Genomic DNA, 27462 nt, shown 5'->3' with positions numbered 1-27462 from the left:
TACATAGAGTGCTTCCGTCGACGTGCAAAGGCTGAAATTGTGGAAAAGCAACATCACTTGCCACATAACCTCAGCCATGCAGAACACAACGCCATCTACAGCCTCAGAAACAACCCTGACATCATAATCAAAAAGGCTGACAAAGGAGGTGCTGTCGTCATCATGAATAAATTGGAATATGACCAAGAGGCTGCTAGACAGCTCTCTAACACCACATTCTACAGGCCATTATCCTCTGATCCCACTGAGGATTACCTAAAGAAACTACACCATCTGCTAAAAAAACTCCCTGACAAAGCACAGGAACAAATCCGTACAGACACATGCCTAGAACCCCGACCAGGGGTATTCTATTTGCTACCCAAGATCCATAAACCTGGATATCCTGGACGCCCCATCATCTCAGGCATTGGCACCCTAACATCAGGCTTGTCTGGTTATGTAGACTCTCTCCTCAGACCCTACGCTACCAGCACTCCCAGCTATCTTCGAGACACCACTGACTTCCTGAGGAAACTACAATCCATCGGTGATCTTCCAGAAAACACCATCCTGGCCACTATGGACGTAGAAGCCCTCTACACCAATATTCCACACAAAGATGGACTACAAGCTATCAGGAACAGTATCCCTGATAATGTCACAGCTAACCTGGTGGCTGAACTTTGTGATTTTGTCCTCACCCACAACTATTTCACATTTGGGGACAATATATACCTTCAAGTCAGCGGCACTGCTATGGGTACCCGCATGGCCCCACAATATGCCAACATTTTTATGGCTGACTTAGAACAACGCTTCCTTAGCTCTCGTCCCCTAACGCCCCTACTCTACTTGCGCTACATTGATGACATCTTCATCATCTGGACCCATGGAAAAGAAGCCCTTGAGGAATTTCACCATGATTTCAATAATTTCCATCCCACCATCAACCTCAGCCTAGATCAATCCACACAAGCGGTCCATTTCCTGGACACTACTGTGCTAATAAGCGATGGTCACATAAATACCACCCTATACCGGAAACCTACTGACCGCTACACTTACCTACATGCCTCCAGCTTCCATCCAGGACACACCACACGATCCATTGTCTACAGCCAAGCTCTAAGATATAACCGCATTTGCTCCAATCCCTCGGATAGAGACAAGCACCTACAAGATCTCTATCAAGCATTCTTAAAACTACAATACCCACCTGCTGAAGTGAAAAAACAGATTGACAGAGCCAGACGAGTACCCAGAAGTCACCTCCTACAAGACAGGCCCAACAAAGAAAATAACAGAACACCACTAGCTGTCACCTTCAGCCCCCAACTAAAACCTCTCCAGCGCATCATCAGAGATCTACAACCTATCCTGAAAGATGATCCTTTACTCTCACAGATCTTGGGAGACAGACCTGTCCTCGCTTACAGACAACCCCCCAACCTAAAGCAAATACTCACCAGCAACCACACATCACTGAACAAAACCACTAACCCAGGAACCTATCCTTGTAACAAACCCCGATGTCAACTCTGTCCACATATCTATTCCAGTGACATCATCATAGGACCTAATCACATCAGCCATACCATCAGGGGCTCGTTCACCTGCACATCTACCAATGTGATATATGCCATCATGTGCCAGCAATGCCCCTCTGCCATGTACATTGGCCAAACCGGACAGTCTCTACGCAAAAGAATTAATGGACACAAATCTGACATCAGGAATCAAAATACTCAAAAACCAGTGGGAGAACACTTTAACCTGTCTGGTCATTCAGTGACAGACCTGCGGGTGGCTATATTACAACAGAAAAACTTCAAAAACAGACTCCAACGAGAAACTGCTGAGCTAGAATTGATATGCAAACTAGACACAATCAACTCCGGTTTAAATAAGGACTGGGAATGGCTGAGCCATTACAGACATTGAATCTGTCTCCCCTTGTTAGTATTCTCACACTTGTTATCTAACTGTCTGTCTGTACTAGGCTAGCTTGATTATCACTTCAAAAGTTTTTTTTCTCTTAATTAATTGGCCTCTCAGAGGTGGTAAGACAACTCCCACCTGTTTATGCTCTCTGTATGTGTGTATATATATCTCCTCAATATATGTTCCATTCTATATGCATCCGAAGAAGTGGGCTGTAGTCCACGAAAGCTTATGCTCTAATAAATTTGTTAGTCTCTAAGGTGCCACAAGTCCTCCTGTTCTTCTTTTTGCGGATACAGACTAACACGGCTGCTACTCTGAAACCTGTGAATATGGTAAGATAAAAGGAAATAAATCCCCAGGCAGAGAGGTGAAGATGGGGAAACACTATAACCTGCTGGCAGAAGCAACACAGCAGGCGAAAAAGGGGCCTTCTCTAACCAAGGGTGGAGAGAGGGGACTGGATAGAAAAACCAAGAGGAGGCTCTATGAACAGGAGAGGACAAGAAGCTTAAGCTGGAAGCTGAACATTGCAAGGTTAGAGAGCTCATAGGGAAAGCAGAGCAGCTGCAGGCTTAGGCAAAAGACACCAAGCAGTGAAGAGAACTGGTTAGAGCAGGGGTGGCCAAACTGTGACTCCTTTACAGTTAAAGTGCAGCTCATGGAGCCCCCCAGCTCAAACCCTTTCCCCCCGCCCCCCATTCTCTGCCTATCAGACTGGGGGGGGACAGGTGAGTTCAGGGCTTCTGCCCTGCAGCGGGATGGCGGGACTAGTCATTTCTGGCAGAAGTCTCTGCTCCTCAACTCTCAGTAGGCACCCTCACCCCCCAGCAGCTTGAGTCACGCCCTCCACAGGCACACACCTCCTCTTACCCTCAGTGACTCCTCCCTGCAACTCCCAGGCATTTGCCATTGCTTCTTCACACAGAGCTAACAGCTAGGAGCTGCAGAGGCGGGCCACTGCTTTAGCTCTGCGAGGAGAGGCAGCAGCTCCCATCAGTTTGACACTGCCTCTCCCCACGGCCATAGTTCCCAGCTTGCCCAGCTCCAGCAGCTGCTATGCAGGGAGGGGGCCCGGTGGCAGCATGTGACTGAGTGAGGCCTGGTAAAAATTTGGGTGGGCATGTGACCCCATGTGCCACACCCCCCCGCCGCCACGTTGTCTCTGGCTTTTGCACAGCGAGGAGGGGTTATCGAGGCTTCAGCACCGCAGGGTGTGCCTGCCGGGGCTCAGTGCTTCAGCAGGAGCAGGACTGAAGCCCCAATCCCTGGCAGGCTCTCGAACTTCTGAAGATTGTCATATGCAGCTCAGAGGGTCAGTAAGTTTGGCCACCCAGGGTTACAGGAAAGAATGATCAGAGCACTGAAACATCTTATGGAGTGTGGTAAAACTGTAGGCACCAAGACCTTCATCAGTGGTGAGACATTCACCCTCTTGAGCCAGCATATGGAGAGGCAGCATTATCTGTGGGAGTTTTGATTTCAGTTTTTCAAAGCATCCAGGCAATAGCAGCATCAAGGAGGTCCAGCAACTAGAGTGGGTCAACTGCCATAGATACAGAAAGGAAAGAAGACATGGGCACTGCCAATTGAGTGCACTGATTGTGAGCAAGTAGGACATGGAAGATGGGTTTGCCCTATATGAACAGTGACTGTAAGCCCTGCCTATTTGCACATAGCATCAAGAAAATGTGAGGCGGCCTAGAATATTAAAGATACTGCAGGCAGAGAAGCAAACTGTCTAGTGTCAATGGAAATGAGGTTCTGGTAGATATTGAGAGCTTGCCTTGGGATGGGCAAGGCTTTGGACAGTCACATGACAAGTAGGTCATGTGATTAAATCAGGTGGAGATAAAACAGAAGCCTGTGGAAAGCCGAAGGGAAGAGAAGGAAAGACTTCAGGCAGAAAGCCCTGGGCATGGCTGCTCGCTAGAGAGTCACAGGAGCAGCAAGGCTGAATAAGCAGCTCTAACACAGAGGGTCTCTGTAGCTCCCAGGCAGAGGGCCTGGGGCCTGCAGGAAGCCAGCAAGGAAAATCTGAGCATAGAGAGCAAGTCTGCTAGAGGATAGCCTCAGCAAAGACAGGACTACAAACCCTGCACCAACGATTATGAGCAAGCGAGGAAGACTGGGTAGGAGTTCATGCTTCTTTGAAAACTTAGTTAATAAACACAGACCCCAAGAAGGGCTCTTACTCAATACATGAAATGTTATGTTGAAGTTACTGGGGAAACTGAAAAGAGAAACAGAAGTAGCAGCTAGTCTGAAACCAGAACGGGTAAGGTGGCCCTGCTATATGGCTAGTACTAAAACATTCTAGGAATTTCTAAAATTAAAGATTACAATTTCTTAACTCAAAATCTGTTGCATCTAACATGGGGCAATTCTATATTAAACCTCATCTTGACAGATAAAGTGGAATTGATCACAGAAATAAAACCTAGTGGTTGCTTAGGTGAAAGTGATCATGACTTGAGAGAGTTGTATTTTTATGTGCAAACAGAAAGAAGTCCAAAAACCATTAATACAAATACTGGGTGCTTTAAAAGGCCAATTCACAAATCTGAAAACAATTATGACCCAAATCACTGGAAGAAAATTTTTTAGAGAAAAATGTGAATGATAATTGGGAACCACTTTAAGAACATTTTATTAAATGCTCCCCAAATCCACAAATAGAGAGGGGAAGGGGGGGAAAAAAAGGACTACGTTGGTTAACCTGGCTTATAGGGGAAGTGAAAGCAGCTATAATATAAAATAAATGGAAAAAAAGAAGATGCTGATAGCAATGAATATAAATTAGACAATAGGAACTGTAGAAAAATACTGTAGAAGAACACTGTAGAAAAATAAGGAAAGCAAAAAGCACACAAGATAGAAATCAATGGCCAGCAGAGATAAAGATAGTAAGGAAGAGGTGGTTTGGGGTTTTTTTGTGTATTTTTAAAAATATATTAGGAACAAAAGGAATCCTAACAATGGTATTGGTCCATTACTAAATGGAAATGGTAGAAATGTCAAAAATAATGCAGAAGAGGCAGAAGTGTTCAATAAATATTTCTGTTCTGGCTTTTCCCCAAATACAGATGATTTGTTCATATCATATGATTATAAAATACTTATTCCAGCAGTAACTCAGAAGTTAAAACAGCAGCTACTTGAGGCATTTTTAAATCTGCAGGTCTAGATATTGTGCATCCAAGAGTTTTCAAAGAGCTGTCTGAGGAGCTGAATGCACCATTAATGTTGATTGTCAGTAAGTTGATTGTCTTGGAACAGTGGGAAAGTTCCAAAGTACTGAAAGAAAGCTATTGTGCCAATATTTTAAAAGGGTAAACACAATGACTTGAGTAATCTTAGGCCTGTCAGCCCGACATCAATTCCAGACAAAAAAATGGAATAACCAACACAGGACTCAATTAATAAAGAATTAAAAGAGTAATATAATGGAAAATAGATCTTGTCAAAATAACGATCTCTTTTTCTGATAAGCTTAGAAGTTTGGTTGATAAAGGTAATAATGTGGACATAATAGACCTCTAAAGGCATTTGACTGAGTACCACATGACATTTTGAGTAAGAAACTACAACTATGCAAAAATCAACATGGCACACATTAAACATTAAAAATGGGGTGACAGGTCTCAAAATGTAATTTTAAACAGGGAGCCACTGAGCAGGTGTGTTTTTAGACAGGTGCCATAGGGATCAGTTCTTGGTCCTTTATTATTTAATTATTCTATCAATGACCTGCATACAACCATTACTGACAAAGTTTGCAGATGACAGAAAAACTTTGTGAGTGGTACATAATGAAGAGGATACAGATACACAGATACTGAGCAATCTGGATTGCTTGGAAAGTTGGAAGAAAGCAAAACATGCATTTCAATAACCAAACGTAAAGTCATACATCTAGGAACAAAGAATGCAGACCATACTTACAGGAAGGAGCATCTATTCTGGCAAACAGTTTCTCTGAAAGAGACTAGGGGATCATGGAAATAATCAGTTACACATGAGCTCCTAGTGTAACATTATGGCCAAAAGGGTTAATGTGATCTTTGGATGTATAAACAGTGAATACTGAGTAGGAGTAGAGACGTTATATTAACTCTGAATTCAGAACAGGTGTGACTGCTACCAAAACAGTGTGTCCAGAATTCAAGGACAACATTGGAGAGGGTTCAGATAAGAGGAGAGGGTTCAGATAAGAGCCACAAAAACAATTAAAGGATTAGAAAATATGCATATAGAGAAAGACTCGAGCTCAATCTAATTTATCAGAGAGAAGGTTAAGGGGTGAGTTGATCATAGTGTATGAGTACCTATGGGAAACAAAACTTTGATAATAGGGGCCTCTTCAATCTAGCAGACAAAGGTAAAACAAAATCTAATGTCTGGAAACTAAACAAATTCAGTCCAGAAATGCGGCACAAGTTTTTAACAGTGAGTGTAATGAACTATTGGGATAACTTAGCAAGGGGTTGTGAAAATCTGGAAATTTTTAAACCAAGATTGGATTTTTTATTTTTTTAAAGATAGTCTAATTCATAGATTCATAGATTCTAGGACTGGAAGGGACCTCGAGAGGTCATCGAGTCCAGTCCCCTGTCCGCATGGCAGGACCAAATACTGTCTAGACCATCCCTGATAGACATTTATCTAACCTACTCTTAAATATCTCCAGAGATGGAGATTCCACAACCTCCCTAGGCAATTTATTCCAGTGTTTAACCACCCTGACAGTTAGGAACTTTTTCCTAATGTCCAACCTAGACCTCCTTTGCTGCAGTTTAAACCCATTGCTTCTTGTTCAATCCTTAGAGGCTAAGGTGAACAAGTTTTCTCCCTCCTCCTTATGACACCCCCCTTATGACACCTGAAAACTGCTATCATGTCCCCTCTCAGTCTTCTCTTTTCCAAACTAAACAAACCCAATTCTTTCAGTCTTCCTTCATAGGTCATGTTCTCAAGACCTTTAATCATTCTGTTCTTATCAGTTTAATATCTGATACGTTCTCTATCTGAGGACTATATATTAATCATTCTTGTCGCTCTTCTCTGGACCCTTTCCAATTTCTCCACATCTTTTTTAAAATGCGGTGCCCAGAACTGGACACAATACTCCAGCTGAGGCCTAACCAGAGCAGAGTAGAGCGGAAGAATGACTTCTCGTGTCTTGCTCACAACACACCTGTTAATACATCCCAGAATCATGTTTGCTTTTTTTGCAACAGCATCACACTGTTGACTCATATTTAGCTTGTGGTCCACTATAACCCCTAGATCCCTTTCTGCCGTACTCCTTCCTAGACAGTCTCTTCCCATTCTGTATGTGTGAAACTGATTTTTTCTTCCTAAGTGGAGCACTTTGCATTTGTCTTTGTTAAACTTCATCCTGTTTAACTCAGACCATTTCTCCAAAGCAGCTGCAATCCCTCCCAGTTTGGTATCATCCGCAAACTTAATAAGCGTACTTTCTATGCCAATATCTAAGTCGTTGATGAAGATATTGAACAGAGCCGGTCCCAAAACAGACCCCTGCGGTACCCCACTCGTTATGCCTTTCCAGCAGGATTGGGAACCATTAATAACAACTCTCTGAGTACCGTTATCCAGCCAGTTATGCACCCACCTTATATAATTCCTTTAATTAATTCCTGTTTGAAATCCTATGGCCAGACTAGATTATCAAAATAGTACCTTCTGGCCTTATCTATGAACCATAATCCTCAAACTCAGTGAATGGCCCCAGCATCACATCCACCTTCCTTGGTGGGGGCACCACATGGGGCAGGAGCTCCCCCAACTCCTCAAGCAGGAAGAAAAAAAAAGTGGGCCAGACTCCCCCATAAACCTCCAAACTCAGCTTATGGTGCCTGTAAATCCCTTCTTACTGTGGCATAAACAGACTTTTCTTGCTGCCAGCTAATATAGTGAGACCTGTAAGTACTACAAGTCTTTAGCACTGCAGCACAGATTTAGGGTTCAAATCCTGCTGATGATGCATTATGAAGGAGGCCATTACAAATGTACATAATATCGGTTTTTACTTTTTTCTTTAAAAAAAATAATCTAGGACACTACATACAAAAAGTCATGTTAAAGGATTATTATTTAGGTTGCAAAATCAAGCTCTCAAGAAGTTAGAAAAAGTCAAATTTATGGTTGTCTATGCAACTTGGGCACGTCTTCACTACCCGCCGGATCGGCGGGTAGCAATCGATCTATTGGGGATCGACTTATCTCATCTAGTGAAGACGCGATAAAATCAATCCCCGATGGCTCTGCCGTTGACTCCGGAAATCCACCGCGGCAAGAAGCGGAAGCGGAGTCGACGGTGGCGCGGCAGTGGTCGACTCACCGCCGTCCTCACAGCCAGGTAAGTCGACCTAAAATACGCAACTTCAGCTACGCTATTCACGTAGCTGAAGTTGCGCATCTTAGGTCGACCCCCCCACCCCGTAGTGTAGACCTAGCCTTTAAGTCAGCACAGTTGTGCATATGCATTATGATACAGTGTTTAATTACATGATCACAGGGTCTATTATTTCCTACTTTCTTCAGTTCTTCTGTGCAGCAGGGATAGTAGAGGAAAGATGCGTGCCATGAATTTGTCACACAAAATTGTAAAAGCATAAATGATAGCCTATGGATAAGAGTGTGGAGAACAATATGTTAACAAAAGGTAGTTATTTCCATTCTAGCTTTACTCAAATGTTAACCTGAGAACTGAAAATCTCAGATCTGGAGAGATGATTAATCTGAGAATCTGTTTTGCCCAAACCTGCCAGTAACCTAATTATTCCTACGAAGTGGAACAGAATACTCTGGAAATTGTAAATTCTCTTCCCTGGTTAGTGGTACCAGAGCTTCGTCAAGTCTGGCCAAGGCATATTTTCAAATTCTATTTCATATGAGCAACTATGAAGGCTAATCTTACATGGGCTGTTTTTATTCACGTACAAGCAAATCTTGCCCAAGCCCTTTCTACTTAGTTCATTTCCAGGATATGTGTGTACTCCTGGGCTTTCATATTCCTTCTGAAAGTATTCCATAGCATACACAATAATATGTACACCTCTACCTCGATAGAACGCTGTCCTCGGGAGCCAAAAAAATCTGACCGCGTTATAGGGGAAACCGCATTATATCGAACTTGCTTTGATTCACCAGAGTGCGCAGCCCCGCCCCCCAGGAGCACTGCTTTACCGCGTTATATCCGAATTCATGTTATATCGGGGAAGAGGTGTATTAGCATAAATATTAAAACTATGCTGGTTATCCATCAACTTAACAGAGGTCACGCTTGCTATTCTAACCCTACACAACTTAATTCTCATTGTGCAAGTCAATCCTGGAAGAGTGGCAGCAGATGTACTTGACACGCTTCTTTATCGTGCCATTACAATAAAGGAAATCAAACACAGAAGATGTAGACAGGAATGGCCTCAGTTTACCAATGCTTGATCCCACTGCAATCTCCAGAAATACCATTAAGTAGTTGTAGTCCACAGAATCAAACGTCTCTCTTCTCAGTGTTCTAGAGAAGACAAATTCTGCTCCCTTACACCACAGACCTGCCAATATACGTTGTGATGAAAATTCCTTCCCTCCCGAACCCTAAGGTCAGTTGGAACCCTGCCCCTGTGAGGAAACAAACACCCCTTTCACCAGTGTGAAACCATTTCAGCACATGCATTAGAAAGATTTAGTGAAATCATGTTCATGACCAATCTTCAATCACATTTATGAGAAAGGATAGTGACAAAACGAAACTTCAAAATAAATCTCATTATGAGTCCCACAATTGAGTCTCATTAGATACATACCTGCACGCTGGCTGCTACAACTGGAGACCCTGAGGCAGAAGATGGTCTGTGTGGCGTCGACAACTGTTTAGTAGCACCCTGTGTTCCACTTCCTGCTCCCCCAGAGAGACTAGTCCTACTTGCTCCGCTTGAATTAGGGTTACTGCCTCTGCTGGCAGGTACATTCATTGCGACTCCACTCAAGTTATTTTTGCCAATAGTCCCAGAGGGAGAAGAGTTGGGCAACTTTGAAGAGGCCTGAGGGTTCTTTGCAGGCTGAAGGCCTGTGGTGCGACTAGATGGCAGCAAATTCATTGTGGGAGACTGCCTGCTGATATTTACTCCACTGGGCTGTTTATGAAGGGGGCTGCTACTGGAGTGACTACTCTGGGGTACTAGTGCACTTGAATTGGAAGAAGTGGGTGATGTTGTGGGCCTGGAGGATGAGGTTGATTTAGATGGAAATTTAGGTGATGCTGTGGGCTTGGGTGTGACAGAAGGTTTGGATGAAGTGGGCTTGGGAGAGGCAGCAGGTTTAGGAGAGGCAGCCATGGAGAAGGGAGGCTTGAAACCATGGGAAGAACCCTGCGACACCATAGCCTTGGCATAACAGTTACTAGAGGTAGAGGTGCTGGATGTTGTCCGAGAAACTAGAGGGTGGGATACTTGAGAACCACTTCCAGATGAGGGGTTAGACAAAGGAAGGCGGTACATTACTGGCTTATCTGGACTCTTGATGACTGGGGATGAACAGGAGAGCTTGGGATTGCTACTCAGTTTCACCACTGGATTGGTCTGTGACTTACTAATAGTTGCTTGTAGAGGAGACACGTATTTCTGTTGGACAGTCGAATGCTGGTGCACCTTTGTCACTTGTAATGTTGAGGAAGAACCACCTTGACCCTCTGAAGAGGATAGCAGGATAGCAGCATCCTTGCACCTCTGAGAGGAGGAGGAGGAGGAAGTAGCTGCTTGGGCCTTGGAGGAAGAAGAAATATGGGTCTGCGAAGAGGAAGCAGCTTGGATCTGGCTTGACCTCTGTAGTCCTTGCTGAAGTAGCTTGGCTGGCAAAGGTTCCAAGGAAACCTTAGGGTTTTGAATTGAAGAGCCAGCAATAAGGCCTGAAGAGATGCCCGTGTGAACTAAGTCCTGGGGTTTCTTTGGTACTGGTCCCGTGTGACCAGCGATAAGACTTGATGAATGTGGAGTCTGAGTTGGCTCTACCTTCTTTGAAGTTGCTAGAGGTAACTTACTCATGATGCTTGCTAGCTTCTCTTCTCTCAGCCCAGGACGAGGTCTTGAGGTTGGTGTGTCTATGGTGGACCCCACAGGCGAGATCTTGGCTCCATTGTTGATAACTGCCAAAGCATCAGATATAGAATCCAAAGAGGGTGGGTGGAAAGAGAGGTCTTCATCCAGTGAGTCATCCAAACAGATAGTCTCTGGAGCTGATGTACAGATAGAGCTAGCTACCGTACTGATAGGTGCGCTGGAATTAGTAACACAAGCTGAAGTCACCAAAGATGTACAGGCTTTCTGCTCTTTCTTTGGACTGGAGTCCTGGTGGGGGGTGGTGGGGTATGGGATAAAAATAGAGAAAAAACATTAGGAAGTCACAATGCCCTCTCCAAAGCAGATCAATGTAACTTTAGTGCAATGCTATCATTCTGCAAATCCAGAAGCATAGCTCTACTGTTGTATTTTTCCTTTAAAGATAGTCTCAGCATTATCTGATACCTAGATGCTGCAGTACAGAATACCTTGTTCACCAGGTAGTAGGGTACAGGAAGGGGAGAACACCATATTCAGTTATGAGGAACAGGTATTATTTGCTACAAGCTATCATATTAAGTATACTGAATGTAAATATGTGAGTTAAGTGGTATGGCATTGGGAATGGCCTCCATGCCATCTTGACGCAAAATCCCAGATAATGGTCATGCTATGAACAGAGTCCAAGGTATTTAGATGCCTAACTCCCATTGATTACAATGGGAGGTAGATGCCTAAATACTTTTTGAGGGTCTGGGTCAGGGTTTTTAAAAAGACCTATAAAGAAACTGACATTTAGTATATTAAGGCACTCACCCCTTAATATCTAGGCATCAATAAGGTTTTACATTGTGGCAGACTGTCCCACCTTTCTCTGCCTGCATGACTGAACACACACAGGAAGAGATGGTGCAGCAAGGAAGTGGTTCTAGAATGCAACATTTTAAAATGGGTAGTTTCAGTCAAATTCAGTCCTGTGTATATAATGTAACAAAGTGACAACATGATCTACTGTACCAGGCCCACATACTCCTGGAGTATGTTAGCAGTATACCTAGTGTTGCTCACAGGAACAAGACCTAGAGCTGTAGTTCCACTTGGAATATCACAGTAAAGAAGAGTAAACTGTATTATAGAGGCTTAAGGAGCTAGTCTTCAATATGTTGAAAGTTAAGGCAAATCTGAGCTCAACCATAACTATAATGGAACTCAGAGGAAATAGTAAGCCTAGTTAGAGGCTACATCAGCTTACTACACTGAACTTACCACCCAAATATGCAAAATTTTCCAGTGCTATGACCTAATTTAAGACGAAAATGAAGTCACCAAAGCACATGCATTTTTAAAAAAATGTGTATTACTTTAATGCATTTAGTACCTTCTTACAGTCCATTTTTAATGTCTTTATAACTTAAAATTATAATAAAGCCAAATGGTATATTACCCACTTTAAAGCCTATGGCATAAGTCTCTAAAGTGAGTAACTGCATGTGATGCCACCACATGCAATTAAGTGGTGACTGAAGCAAGTAACCAGTGATTTTCAATTGATATAAAAACAGGATCATTAGCAATATATTCATGCTAAATGGTTTAGTATGTGATCAAAGATTCCATTGTGCAAACTGATGTTAACTGGATTCCACTATATTTCCTCCTTGCCAACAGCGCCATGAAGACAAATACTCGAGAGGTCACAACGAACAGGAGGCAGATTTTTAAAAAAATGTGCATATGCTCTTTTAGGGAGGTTACCAAATGGGTCCGCTCAAAGAACCTGGATCAAGTGTGTGATAAAAAGAGCTGGTCAAAAAATGGAATTTCTAGCCCATAGGAAATTCTGAGATTCCAAAATCTGATTTAATCCCAAATTGGGATGAAAAGTTGAAATCTCAGTATTTTTTGAGAAATGAACTATTCTGAAATATTTTAGTTTGATCTTACTGAAATTATACATTTCTTTTACACTTTGTTTCGACTTTCATTTATAATTTATGTCAAAACAGACTTTTGTTATATATTAGAATTCATAATATAATAAACTGAAGCAAAACTTTGACCTTAATGTTAAGTTTGATTTTGTTGAAATTTTCTACAGAAAATGAATGTTCCCATGAAACATTTTGATTTCATTAAGTCAGCATTTTCTGATGGAAAACTGTTCTCTTGGAAAGTTTTCAACCAGTTCTAGTGATTTAGCTAGGAAAAAGGAAAATTTTTACCATGCACCATGTTCAACATCACTTCCTGAATGTTTGCCTGGGTGGCTGCAATATTTACCTTCACTTTGGGTTTAGGTGCCAGAATCACCTTCTTCTTTGCCCTAAAGCAGGAAAGAGACACACACACAAATCAAGAGAAAAGACAGAGAGGGTTAGTCATTCTAATTCTAGAAGACGTAATCATCAGAGCAACAAGTTCACTGGATTACAGAAGACTATTCCTCCCCCCCAATTTAAACTGCAAAGGTCCTTGAGACAAAAGTTCAGTTAAGGATGGGAGGGAACGGGCAAAAAGGAGGAAGCAGAGATAATATGTAGTGCAATATCATGCTTGTCATGCTTCTCTGTGCTTCCTTAGATGCATCTGATATGCTTGCTGACTATCAATTCTGCCTCATATATACCAAGTTAAAAGAGAGGCTCATTTTGCCCTTTTGAGGCAGAGAATATTTTTATTCCAAATAATAAGAGAGACTACACTGTTTAATGTAAACTCCTATTTCAGTCACAACTGTGTTTGCCTACTGGGTAATAGCTATAGCATTGTGCAATCTGGAGTGATCTATGATAGTTATACCCGTACTGAAAGCCTGTGCTGTTCTACAGGTGTGGCAGTTGGAAGAAGTAATCCACCAATGTGCAGTCTCCCTCATGCGATCAAGGAAACTGTTGCATGCAAATTAGATATACAGTAAGGGTGGTGATTGGTTGAGTTACCAATGCTATCACAATGGTCTAGAACTCTTGACGTGGCATAGATACATGCTTTGCTGTTGCATGGGTTTAGTTTGTAAAGTCAAAATGACTGAAAATTTGTGAATTGGATGGTAATAGACTGCAAATCCTAATGATGATCTAACCTGGTGATATTCTGAATAAAAAGAACTCTCAAACATGCTTGTAGCGGTTTCCGTCACTTCATATTGTCACTTTGAAGCCTAATATCTGAGTCAACCATGAAATCTTATTACATAGATAAAAGTGCCTCATACACCTGCTATTAGATTTAAGAACAACCTATGGCATCTGGGTGTCCTGAATGTTTTCACATCTGTATTGTGTTATCAAATCATAAAGGAAAAATAAATCTTAAAAAGGACAAAAGAGCAATAAAGACTGAATTTCTGTGTGATTAGCTAATAAAATGGCAAAATGTCGATAATTAACTTTTGGAACTCTGTGATATTATTGAGGCAACCAGTTTAGTAAGATGCAAAAAAGTTAAACATTTAAATGAATATGAATAGTACCTGCCGTTATACCAGCTCAAACAACAATAATAAGGGCTAATAATCCTCAGCTGCAAAGTCTGAGGAGTACCATACTCCTACCTGCATCCTCCTCCACACACATACCTTTGCCCTTCCATTTCCTCAAAAGTATTAAATAGTTTAGTGCACTGTACTGTTTTTATGCACTTCTCTGAAACAGGATACTATACTTGATGGACCATTAGTCTGTTACTATTTGTAAGATTAACATAGAATTGTTGGGGTTTTTTTTTGGTTATTACAGGAGTTACAATTTGCTTGGTGCTCAAAGTTACAAATGACTATTCCAGTTCTGTCTGAACTACAATAACTCCTCACAGACAAGAGCAGCAGTGTTTGAGGTATAGGGAAGGTAGATTTTCATTCAAATCAGAGTGGATATCTTAGTAGATGTGTTTTTGTGGAGTGGAGCAGAGAGAGAAAGAGTGAAAGAAATACCCACATGCTATAATACCTATTTGCCAAAGATGGTGCGAAGTTTAGGATTTATAAATCACTTTGAAATCCTTGGATGAAAGGCGTTATACCAGTATTAATATCTGTTTCAGCTTTTTAACCACTTCACGCTTGAATTACGCAAACCACAGTGCCTCAAGAACACCAAAATGGTAGGTCAGAGAGTTAAATCATTAAAAGAAAAAATCCTGGTGTATTCTAAAGCTCCTCAAGCAAAAACAAACAAACAAAAAGCAGGAGGTAAAGGCAGTGAAAATAAGCCAGAATCTGTCTGAACTCCTAAGGAACAGAGCAACACACAAGGCTTGCCACAGCTACCCAGACAACTGAAGCACAAGGAAGGGATACCAGCAGGTGCCAGCTTTGTACTCACGGAGCAGAAGTGAGATGATTGTGAACACTTCGGCTTTCTTTAAAGAGCATCCTGAAAGAGAGAGAGAGAGGGAGAAAGAGAAAGACATACAGTGATTCTACATGAGCAACCATGACATGGTTACTAGCAACTCATCTACAACTGGATTTTCAGATAGGCCATTTGTTTATCTGCCCCCTAAGCACGAAGCAAGCAGTTTATTTGTATGGTTGTCCTGGTATAGTTAAAAACAAACAGTCAACCATGAACTGAAGAATGCTGCAAAACAGATTACAATTCATATTCAATACAGATAACTACTGAGCTGGCAGAAAGCAATGTAGACAAGTATTACCTTATATGGGATAGAAGTATCATATTTTAAACGTCCCCCTCCCCTTGCCAAGGCTCTCAGTGCAACATACAACCAAAAAATCCCATCAATATTTCAACATACTGTAATGGGGCAACACCATGGTCCTTGATTTAAATTAATTTCTGGCACTGCAAGGGTCTACACACCATAATTTCCTTACCATGAGGGAGGAGAAAAGCAGAATCCAAAAGACATGCTAGCTCCCAAACATCTCAGCATCATGTACAGAATACCAAAAAATTGCTACACACAATGACATCACTTAGGCTGCTTCGACATTGTCCAAAATTCATCAATGGAGTCAACAAGTACAGCTCTACCAATGATAGCAACAGTGGATGTTTTAATGTAGATAGGGTTCAGGTGTTATTACCTTGTCATCAGATCCTGCTCTGAGACAGGTTGAACAACACAGTGGTAAAAATACCTCCATGCTGTCTACACTAGAACTTCCACTGTTGCTACCATTGATGGAGCTGCATCAGAGGTGAATTACAGTCCCTCCTCCTTTCCCTCCCACCCCACCGCCCCCTCTAGGCAAGGCATTTACACTAGGACAATGAAGCATTCTTCTGCACTGCTTCCATCATCAGGCAGCTTACCCACCATTTCACCTAATCCTGAACAGCTGTCTAAATAGCTTCCACTGTTGGTAGCACCCTGTAGAGCAGGGATTGGCAACCTTTGGCATGCGGCTCGCCAGGGTAAGCACCCTGGCGGGCCGGGCCAGTTTGTTTATCTGCTGCAGCCGCAGGTTCAGCTGATCGCAGTTCCCACTGGCTGTGGCTCGCCGCTCCAGGCCAATGGGGGCTGCGGGAAGCAGTGGCCAGCATATCCCTCGGCCCGCGCAGCTTCCCGCAGTGGTTACCCTGGCGAGCCGCGTGCCAAAGTTTGCCGATCCCTGCTGTAGAGGTACACCACAGCAAAAAAACTTGTTTCCTAGTATATATGAGGCATTGCAGCATGAGGCAGGTCCAAGAGCAGGATTTCATAAATCCCATAAGGAAACTCTCAAATCCCATATGAAAACTCTCCCAAGTATCTTTTTATTACAGCTCCAAACCCCTTCCTTTACTCAATTCCATTGTTAATTCTTTTGACTTCATTCTCACAGCTGCTCTCTAGTCCTACACTCCCTTTCACTTCCATCAATTTTACCAGTCTTCAACCTTGTCTCACATCCCATCCACTGTTCCTGCTCCCAAGCCACTGAATGCCAATAAAGACAATCCAGGGAGAACATGAACTTCCTCCTCTACAAGTTTGTTTTGTTCTGCTTAATTACTACTATCTTCTTCAAACAGTTTTACCTCTCATCAATCTCCTCCCTGTGCCCTTTCTTTATCTTAAGAGCCTTTCCTCCACTGAGAGAGACACCAACCAACAACAACCTGGAATCTGGGGTGGAAATTACAAGGCTCTAAAGACGCAAAGTAATGGGTCTATATTAAGGGAACTGAAATTAGAGACAATACTCAAATGACAGGGAAGCATAAATTCTAAAGCAAAAAAAATGAACTGGAAATATTGCATTTTCTGAGCACAAATACTGTGCTCAACAATATATAAAAGTTTAAGCTAAAGAGAATATTCAGTTTAAGACACTCAAAAAGAACTCTGTAGTTCAAATTAGATGCACAGGCTGCAGCAGGGCTCCCACAACAGCTGTGCCAGAACACTAACTGCAAAATCCCCTCCAAGAAAGATGAAAGCCTCAAAACGATGAAAAAACAACCACCACCACACTTTCTGCACCCCATCCACAACACTCAATGGGTGGGGGGGAAGGTGATCCAGCTGAAGGAAAAAAGCTATCAGTAAACTGACTGTTTATCAAGAATATTTTACATTCATATAATGCCTTTCATCCTGAAGGATCCCAAAGCACTTTATCTATACACATGCACACCCATGAAATATAACCCCTGAGGTGGAGTAAGGCAGATGGCATATAGCACATCACATGACAGTGGGATGGGATAGGGGAGTGTTGACAGGTTTTGGCCAATGACACTGGGGTAGCCTACTAACCAAATGCCAGGAGATCTTAAGTGTCCAGGCAGAACAGACGAGACATTGATTTGAATGTTTCCTCTGACCCTCTCCCTGCATGCAGTAAACTACAGGGAATTCAATGTATTATTTAGTTCATAAGAGCAAAGAACTGAGCTGAACCTGTCATTCCACAGAATCTAGATATTTCAGACCTCTTGTTTGTATTATCAAACCATTCTCATCTGGAATGTTACATGCTTATCCATCCATCCATGATTCAACATAAAGTGCCTCATTAATTTCTAGTTTATATAGTTCCTGCTGCTGAACAAACTCCAATCCAAAGCTAAAAAAATGGTATAAATAATGGAACATACCGAGAATAATTACAAGCACATCAAATAGGCAGGCTGGTTAATAAAAGAGATACTCCACATGTTAAGTGCTAACTGCTTATTTACACGACAGTATATGGTTTGTTAGAGGTCATCTTCACCATTGTGAGACAACAGGAACCTTCCCTCCCCTCACTTTTTCCTTCCCATGTACACCTTTAGATTAAAAGGTTCCATGGACAGCTTTCTAAATACAAAGGTCTACAAAGTACTCTCTCTGGAGTCTGCTGATGCCCATTTTTACTCAAAGAAAAAAGTTTCTGTAAAAAGTTATATTAAAATTTCTTCCTCTTCCTAGTCACTATGTACAGCCTTGCCAATACTCCAGAAATTGTACAGATAGATACTGATCTTGCAGGGCAGTAGCAAATTGCACAATTTTATCACCTACACAGCTGAATCGAATTTTTGTTGGCACAAATTTGTTTACTATACCCATTAGAATATACTATAGCTTGACTGCTCACCAGTCCATCAGATGTAGTAAAAAAAAAAAAAAAATCTCCTGCCAGCATCACTCCAAAACCTTATTTGCATACACCATTCTCTCCCCCTAAAATGATATTTTATAGCTCAATTAATTGAAATACAAGCCAATCAGAATGTGATGCATCAAAAATGGCACAACATTCAAAAGTCAAGCTGTCACACCAGCATGAATCACACATAATAATGATCAAGTCTACATCAGTTATTCTCTCTCTTATAATGTCACTGCAATGGAACATGGGTCACAAGATCAATTTATCCTGCTTTGCCTTAGTTTTTCTTCTCCATGGACTGGTAATTATAGCAGGCAACTGGGAGTCAAGAGACCAAAGTTCTCTTCTTGTCTCTTTCGCTGGCTTGCTGCAAAACCTTTGGCAAGTCACTTAGCATTTCTGTGCCTCAGGTTCCCCATCAATAAAATATGGACATTTCCTATTTCACAGGGGTGCTGATTAATGTTTAGAAAACAGATTTTTGGACAGAAATATAAGTGCATTCCCATAAGGACAACCATATACCTGTCTTTGGATCTTGTCTATTTTGGGTATTCAGTCATCTTGCTGAACTGCATTACAACCTCAAGTTTCAGTGCAGGAGCTATGCCACACCAGAGTATTTTCATTCCTCCATGGCCCCTCAGACTGACGGATTGTCTCCTGCTAACTGGTGTAAAGAAATGCTCAACTTTCCCTTTCAGGAGTGTTGGAAGAAATCAATCAGCTCAGCCACTGCTATTACCATCTGTGTTAAGCAGCTTTAGACTGCTTTACTTATATAAACTTGGTTGCCTCTTGTGCTCAGAGATCACCACGGTTCCATCTGTGGGAGCTGAAGCAGCTGGGGCAGAGATTAGAGATGATGGCAGGGAAGCATCCTGAAGTCAGATTATTTCCTGTACAAGGAATTTATGGGGTATACATAAAAGATAGGACAGCACAAAAATGTTCCTTATCCTCAGAGACAGACACACCATGAACTCTTGTGTCTAGTTTGTGGTTCCTACAGTCAAGTATGCTATGATGTTTGTAGCTAGGACTGGCTTCAGGCTGGTCTTTCTGTACTCTCTGATTGCACTGTTTCTTCCTGTGTACATGTTGGGAAGCTGGGGATACCTGTGGTCTTCTGGGCTCATTAAGACTCACCATTGAGAACTGTGTCCATCATTCAACCTGGCTGGCTATAGGAAATAGTGTGTATATGGTACCATTATCAACAACATGCTTAATTATGCGTGCTGGTCACCCTCAAACACATGGAGGCCCACCCCTTCCTCAAGAAGGTACCATCTGATGCTGGAGTGACTGTCAACCGGCCAATCTAATTTCTCCATTTTAGCTATTGAGAAAACTGCTATTCAGGTTTATAGGCAAACTTAAAATTAACGACAACCTGGGTAGATTGGCCCATTCTTTTTCTGGAGTTGAAACCATGATTGAGAATATTCTGCTGGTTTTAGAGCAGGGTCAGATGGGCATGCTGGACCTCTCAGCAATTTTGATATGACTGAAAGTAGGCTGTTTGGCGACTAAAACTTTGCTGATGTGTTCTAAAACTACCCAGGAGTCATATTTAATAGTGATGGAAAACGGTCATGTCTGATTTGATAGGAAACATCCCTGATGTATACCACATATCTTCCACATTTTTCAGTATACATGAGCTCTCTTGGTGAAATAGCCTCTAAATATAGGATACAATTGTATCAGTATGTGGATATATAATTAGGTATGTCTTGCTCTGTAGACTCAGCAAGTTATTTTTCTGTCACGTAATTACCAGATGGATATATAAAACTGCTTAGTCCTTAACTCTGAAACTCTGATAAAACAGAAATCTTGTTGTTGGGCAGAAGTAATTTAGATGAGACTACTCTTCTCCTTCATAGCCCAACTTGTTGAAACCACTCATCTGGAGGTAATAAGATTAAAAATCTTGAAGAAACTTTTCACACATTCATCCCATCGAAAGCCATATGCCAGATGTGGTATAATGTTTTCAGTAGCAAAGTATGCACAGGTTTCACTTTAATTTATCCTAGGATGACCCTGCAATAGCACTCAGGTACTTCATTTTCCTCACCAATAATCTCTCCTGACCCTCTCTTACCTAAACTGTTGTCCTGTGTCTTATCTATCTTAGATTGTAAACACTCCTGGACAGGACACGTGCTTCATTGTTTGTAAAGAGACAAATATATTTACATCACTATATAAATAATAAACACATTAATAATAGTAATAACAGACATACTCATGTGAACATGAAAGTTTTTGTCCATTAGCACATTTACTCACTGGTTAAACCTGGTTAAAGAAAATCATTACACCCTCCCTTGTATTCTTTACATTGGCTGCTATGCAATGGTAGACAGGTTATAAGCTTGTTTATAGCTTATAATCTTGTTATAAGCTTGTTGGTTGGTTATTTATTTCAGTTGTAAGTAGTGTTGCCTTTTGGCTACACTCAGGACCTCCTCTTTGAGTCTCAGATCATCGTCAAAACTCTGACACCATCCACCTTTTAGGACTCCAACTATTATGTTTAAGCGTGGCATAATTCATTTTTTAAGCTTTTTAAAAAGATTTTTATCGATTTAAATGTTCACAGTTGCAGAAAGTTATGGGGGGGCTGTCAGTTATTTAATGAGAGTAGATGATGAGATTCAAAAAGTTAAAGCATTATCAATGTTAAAACAAATTGTCAACATCATATGTCAAAATATACAAAGTAAATATCCTTAAATCAACAAAACATATGTTTTTACTATTCATTTGCTAGTCCATTTGTAACAAGCCTAATTCTGAAGTCTAAATAACTGGATTTTGACTCTAAAAAGTTCTCATGCAACATTTTTCTTTTCCTATCTGTAAATTTTCATCATCTATGGAAATATTTTTCACTGTTTTGTATGTATGGGGAAATCAACATTTATTGACATTTACTGACAAAAATCTTATCCTTCCGAGACTAATTATGTCTTAGAATTCGCAAGCAATTATGCCTTTTCTGTGATGGGCCCTAAAGTATGGAATTCACTCACCTCTTTGCCATCTGACTCTGTTCATCTCTTCCTATTTTTGAAACACCTTAGGACTTTATTTCAAACTTGCATTTTAGCCTCATTATTACGTCCCTCCTACTTTCCCCTTCTGTATTGTCCTTGGTTCATTCGTTTATTTGAATTTTAACAAGATTAAGAAATTGTTGTACTTTACTTACGTCATTGCACATCATCCAAAGTGCCTTAGCAGGAGCAGTTTAGAAATACAGTAACTCCTCACTTAAAGTCGTCCCGCTTAACACTGTTTCGTTGTTACGTTGCTGACCAATTAGGGAACATACTCATTTAAAGTTGTGCAATGCTCCACTCTTACGTTGTTTGGCTGCCTGCTTTCTCCACAGCTGGCAGCCTCCCTACACCCCTGCCCTCCCCCAAGTGCCTCCCGCCCGCCGGCAAACCCCGCGGATCAGCGCCTTCCCCCTCCTCCCCCTGCCTCCTGCCCGGGGCAATCAGCTGGCTTGTGGCGTTTTGGAGGCAGGAGGGAGGGGGGAGGAACGAGGACTTGGCGCGCAGGCTCCCCCTCCCTCCCCTGCCTCCCAAATGCGGCAAGCCAGCTGATTGCCCCGGGCAGGAGGCAGGGGGAGGAGCGAGGACTCAGCATGCCTCCTCCCTCCCTCGCCTCCTGAACAAAGGTGGCAATCAGCTGGCTTGCAGCATTTAGAAGGGAGGGGAGGAGAGGGAGGGGGGAGGAGCCAGGATGCAGTGTGCGAAGTAAAGGGGGAGGAGGTGGGGGGGGGAGAAGAGGCGGGTCAAGGGTGGGGGCTTGGGGGAAGGGATGGAGTGGGCGGGCTGTGGGTTGAGCCCCCCGCCCCTGGTGCTTGCAGAGTAGGAGAAGCTGCCCTGGAACCTAACCCCCCCTATTTACATTAATTCTTATGGGGAAATTGTATTCGCTTAACATCGTTTCACTTAAAGTCACATTTTTCAGGAACATAACTACAACGTTAAGTGAGGAGTTACTGTAAAAGTACAAAGGATTATTAATAAAATGTTTTGTGCACTCTCGCTATAGTATCAGAGCACTGACAAATTAAAATCATAATCTAGTCACATGTTAAATTGGTCAGAGATTACACAGACAGCTCCACTTCCTATATCACGCAAACCATCACAGGAAAAGTCTCCCCAGCAATCACCCATAATCTCCTGTATTTCCCCAAAAAGATGCGCCTTGGACCATGCTCTGAAGGTTAGTAAACTCCATCTCTGGCAGACCACCAGAGAGAGTAACCCTCCGCTAAAAGCACTCTTCTTCCAGCCCTCAAGATTCTATGTAAATACAGAAACAAATTTAATTTGTAAAATCTGTCAATTTTCCTACAACTATGTTCCAGTTCAACTGGCACAGTTTAAAGCACAGCTGGTCACTTTACGGTGACCTTCACTACTTTAACAAGGTAAGGTGAAAGATGCCTGCCAGCCACTCTCTAAAGGGACACTGTCACGTAGTGTGGCACAATATTTAAGTATATTTAGAAGAGACTTACAGAACATAATTAAAATATTTGTAGGAACATTTCATTTCAATTAGGAGATGCTTTACCAAAACATTCCCCATAAGGCAGGGGTTCTCAAACTGGGAGTTGGGACCCCTCAGGGGGTCGCGAGATTGTTACATGGGCGGGTCACAAGCTGTCAGCTTCCACCCCAAACCCCACTTTGCATCCAGCATTTATAATGGTGTTAAAAATATAAAAAAGTGTTTTTAATTTATAAGGGGGGGGGGCGCACTCAGAGGCTTGCTATTTGAAAGGTATCATCAGTACAAAAGTTTGAGAACCACTGCCATAAGGGAACCTAAAAATTATAGCATCATGTTAGTATAAAAGAGCGAAGGAGCAAACCTGAAGTAGCTACATTGTTCAAACCAGGTGAAATGCAAAAAAATAAACTGCATCAGTGATGAAAGTTAGATGTTTTTAAATTTTCAGCTTCAATGACCTAAAATATTATCAGTAACAGGATATTTACAGTATTTTAAAATTATGACAGTGTCCTTTATACCAACAGTCTGTAGAAGCATGTCACCCTAAGTGAGACTCAAGAAGCTGTTACACAGTGGCAATCGGAGATACTAAGCAAGTAGCTTACCTAGCCTGCATCCAGCCTTTAGGCCAAAGTGGTTTCACCTCTGTCTCCATAAAGGTCTTGAGGTAATCCTCAGGAGACTGACTTCTATTTGGCTCTAGCTCATAGCATCCCAGCTTGATCTTGACAAGGTTACACAACAAAGCCCTGTTGAGAAAGAGAGAGAAGCCAGGCATGAACCATATAATGAACTGCAAAAGTCAATTTGAATGCTCAGCAGAAAGAGACTGAGGAATGGAAGAGTTGTTGCCATGTAACGGGCTGTTCACTGCCCTCTGTGAAAAGAGCTCATGAGTCTCAGTCCACTTTTGTAGAAAAGATACTAATGTAAAAGACAACCATTGTAACTGATGAGACCCACTGATGACCCACCTCTCCACTTTCCTCTTAATTCCGTCCAGGCTTTATGACTAAGGCTATGTTTTAGTCCGGGGTATTTTGAGTAAAAGTCATGGACAGTAAACAAAAATTCACGGCCCGTGACCTGTCCATGACTTGTACTATATACCCCTAACTAAAACTTGGGCCGGGGGGGCGGCCTAGGCCCATCACAGGTGCGGGGCGGGGGCATGCAGCCCAAGACCCCTGCTGGTGCTGAGAGGGGAGGATTGGTGGGGCTGGCAGGCTCCCTACCTGGCTTCACGCAGCTCCCTGGAAGCGGACAGCATATCCCTGCAGCTCCTAGGGGGAGGGAAGGCCAAGGGGGCTCCACATGCTGCCCTAGCCACAAGCTCTGGCTCCGCAGCCCTGACCGGCCGGGAACCGCAGCCAGTGGGAGCTGCAGGGGTGGTGACTGCAGACAGGGGCAGCGTGCAGAGCCCCCAGACCCCTCTGCCTAGGAGCTGCAGGGACATGCCGGCCGCTTCCAGGGAGCCGCCCTGAAGGTAAGTGCCGCTCCACACCCAAACCCTCTGCCCCAGCCCTGAGCCCCCTCCCACACCCAAACTGCTGCTGCTGGGGGTGGAGGGAGCGTGGTAGCCCAAGATTGCCCCAACAGCAGCTGGTGCGACTGGCCCAGGGGCTGCCTGATCTGCTCAGGCAGCCCTGGAGTGCCACTGCAGAAGTCACGGACTCCGTGACAGACATACAGCCTGACTTATGACTAACACCCTCTGCCCTCTGTGCCCTCCAGTTCTTGACAACGTGTCCTCTTTTATATGGCATCCCCATGTCTGGAACGTTCTCCCACACCTGGTCTGTCACGGCTCCAATTTCTTCTTAGAACAGAGGATGCCTAAAAGCTCTATTGATACACCATATTCCACATCACAGTACATTGTTTATTGAAACTGCAAGCTCATCTGGGCAGGGACTTTGTCTTTTTACTGTCACTAAAGCACCTGACACTGAACTATACCAGAAAAATTGCTTTCTAGGCCTTGGTGGACAGACTGAATGAATGGGACAAAAACTGAACTCCTTTCTTGTCCCTAGAGGTAGTCTCTCTAGGTCAGCATGTGATATATTGGCCATAGATGTAGATGGGCAAAGACCTCATCAGTGTCCAAGAGCTGCAAATCCAGCACCTTTCACTAATGCTAGTTTCTGCTCTGAAGTGAATTTAAGTCTTGCCTAGACTGGGAGATATAACATTTTTAAATACTGATTTAGTGAGATCCATTTGCTAAAAAAACAATTTTCAGTAACTGTTAAATTTCCTGGAGCAGACAAGTCATCAGTATGTCAGGTGAGGTTCCAGGTGCTGTCCAGAATCTCAAAAGTGCTATGTAATGCGGCCCACCCCCAGCACATCCTCTTATATTAAAGTTTTTAAGGTGAGTCCTTGGGATGCAGCCTTTCAACTGTCTTCTGAAATTCCTGAATCAGGGATATCCTCCCTTTGGCCGGATACAGGATTTTACGCAACTGATGGCCTTTTATACTGCTTCAGCATTTTTATGTGGGATAAAGGGACTGGGGTGAGGATTAAGGTCCCTCACCCCTCAAGTTTCAGAAACAAAGCTGCATGGGAAACTGAGATGCCTTCCTTCATACCTATCTTTTTTATAAAGCCATTTATAATTGCCCCTGTCCCTTTCCCAAATCTCTATCGAGTTTGTTTCTGACTGGGATTGTTTATTAGATGGTGCTGTGGCTCAGCGTCCCCACAGGCAGGTTAAAAAACTTCTGCAAGGTGAAAAGGGGCAATGTTATGTCACACCTCACTGTATCATCCCAGTGGAATTTCTTTCTTGGCCCAACAATCCTCTTTCCTGGCTTCTCATCATCATCTTCCTCTGACCCATTTTTCTCTCGTTCATCTTCTGCTTGCAATCTAGAACAATTTTTTTGGTGAGAGAATTAGGACTTAAAGACACAGACACATGATGTATTCTCCTAAGAAAGGCATGAATTCTCTCTTATCAGGCTGTACAAATTGGGGCACAGCCCTCAAGTTCTCATTACACCGTTCCCAAAGAGGCAAACAAGACCCTCCCACCCCATCTCTCCATGTGACTCTCACCACCTCTGGCTGGCAGGGGAAGTTGTGTAGACTCCTTCAGGCCTGCTCACTGCCAGTCTAGTGTTGTGAATGTGATGACAGATGGAGGATGCTCACCAGTCAATTCTTACTCCTATACCCAACCCCAAGCCCAAATCAGTTTCCCTCATGCAGTGAAGAGGTAACAGTTTTAATAATCAGGACAAAAATAATCAAGAACGTAAAAAAGTACATCTCAATTCCATCTTCTTGTTTCCCACTCTTGATATGTTACAGCCTCCTTTTCCTCCCATCCTTAAGATCTTACCTCAAAGTCACTTAATGGGAATTCTTTTCAGAGTTAATTGACAGTGTTACTTAACTAGCTGAAGGAATCAGTGAGTACTTTGCACTGTCCCAATTTCCTTTTACACCCCTATATGGTCTGAGTACATTGCCTTTGCAGTATTTATACCCCAGAATTGAGAAACATGGAAATTTAACCTATGTTTCCTGCATGAATCCCCTCACCAAATACAAATATCCCGACTTCAAAAGTACACACTTTGCATTCTTGGCTTGATTGCGAGCCTGACAGTCTTCCTGATACTTGAATAATTGTTCAGGCATGACATTGCTGACAGCCAGTCTCAGCTTTTGCAGCGGTTCCCTCAAACGGTCATCCTGGAAGGGGCAAAAACACCAAAGTAATCTTGGTACATGCACTGGAAAGGACATACCCAAGATGTTTTATGAGCTGCTGCTCAGAGATTGCAATCAAGCATTAAGAGTGATTTCTAATCAATATTCCCATCAAAACATATGGAAACTTTAGAAACAGTTCAAGCAATACCTGCTTAATGGCAGTAACAAAAAATCATCGGAAATTCCAACATGGTTCTCGAAAATGGCACTGAACTACCACATTATGGTTAACAATGATACAAAACAATAGTATACTGTTTAATTGCTAATACAGCTGAGATGTTCTTGAACCAAAAGACCAAAAAAAGGCAAATATCTAAAAAGAAAAACATTTCTATCTTTATGCATTTCTCACAGCATTACTTCCTAGTCTCTTCAGATGACACTTTTTACCAAAAAGGGGCTAAAAGAGTTTGATAGAAAAGTAAGAAAAATGGACTGAAGTGGGTACCAACACTTGCCAGTAAGTAATTTAAAATTAAGGTGGCCAAAAATTCCCAGTTGTACACAAGCCATTCGGGCAATATGCAAGACTGCCAAATTTTGAGGAATGATCATCTTCATAGCAAAAAAACTCCAGCAAATGATATTATATTATGCACTTACCATTTTCCGTGCTCT

At 42.4% G+C, this 27462-nt stretch overlaps 1 protein-coding gene and 1 pseudogene across 4 annotated transcripts in view; one reads left to right on the top strand and one right to left on the bottom strand.

The window, feature by feature from the left end:
• UBN2 (ubinuclein 2) overlaps positions 1-27462 on the bottom strand; it is a 110612-nt gene that overhangs the window by 32907 nt on the left and 50243 nt on the right. For 3 of the 4 annotated variants that reach the window (XM_065562553.1, XM_008173247.4, XM_065562561.1), the window contains exons 9-14: positions 26702-26820; positions 25876-25989; positions 23718-23861; positions 15332-15382; positions 13290-13332; positions 9759-11297 (exon numbers count right to left, since the gene is read on the bottom strand). In XM_065562553.1, the coding sequence (XP_065418625.1) occupies positions 9759-11297; positions 13290-13332; positions 15332-15382; positions 23718-23861; positions 25876-25989; positions 26702-26820 (2010 nt within the window). The remainder of the gene's footprint in view (positions 1-9758; positions 11298-13289; positions 13333-15331; positions 15383-23717; positions 23862-25875; positions 25990-26701; positions 26821-27462) is intronic. The other variant, XM_065562557.1, reaches the window with a different exon arrangement.
• Positions 6875-6998, top strand: LOC135981007 (U2 spliceosomal RNA; annotated as a pseudogene).

The sequence above is a fragment of the Chrysemys picta genome, chromosome 1, assembly GCF_011386835.1.
Source record: "Chrysemys picta bellii isolate R12L10 chromosome 1, ASM1138683v2, whole genome shotgun sequence".
Lineage (NCBI taxonomy): Eukaryota > Metazoa > Chordata > Testudines > Emydidae > Chrysemys > Chrysemys picta.
Note: the sequence above shows the minus strand (reverse complement) of the source record. Positions and strands in the feature narration are given on the sequence as shown.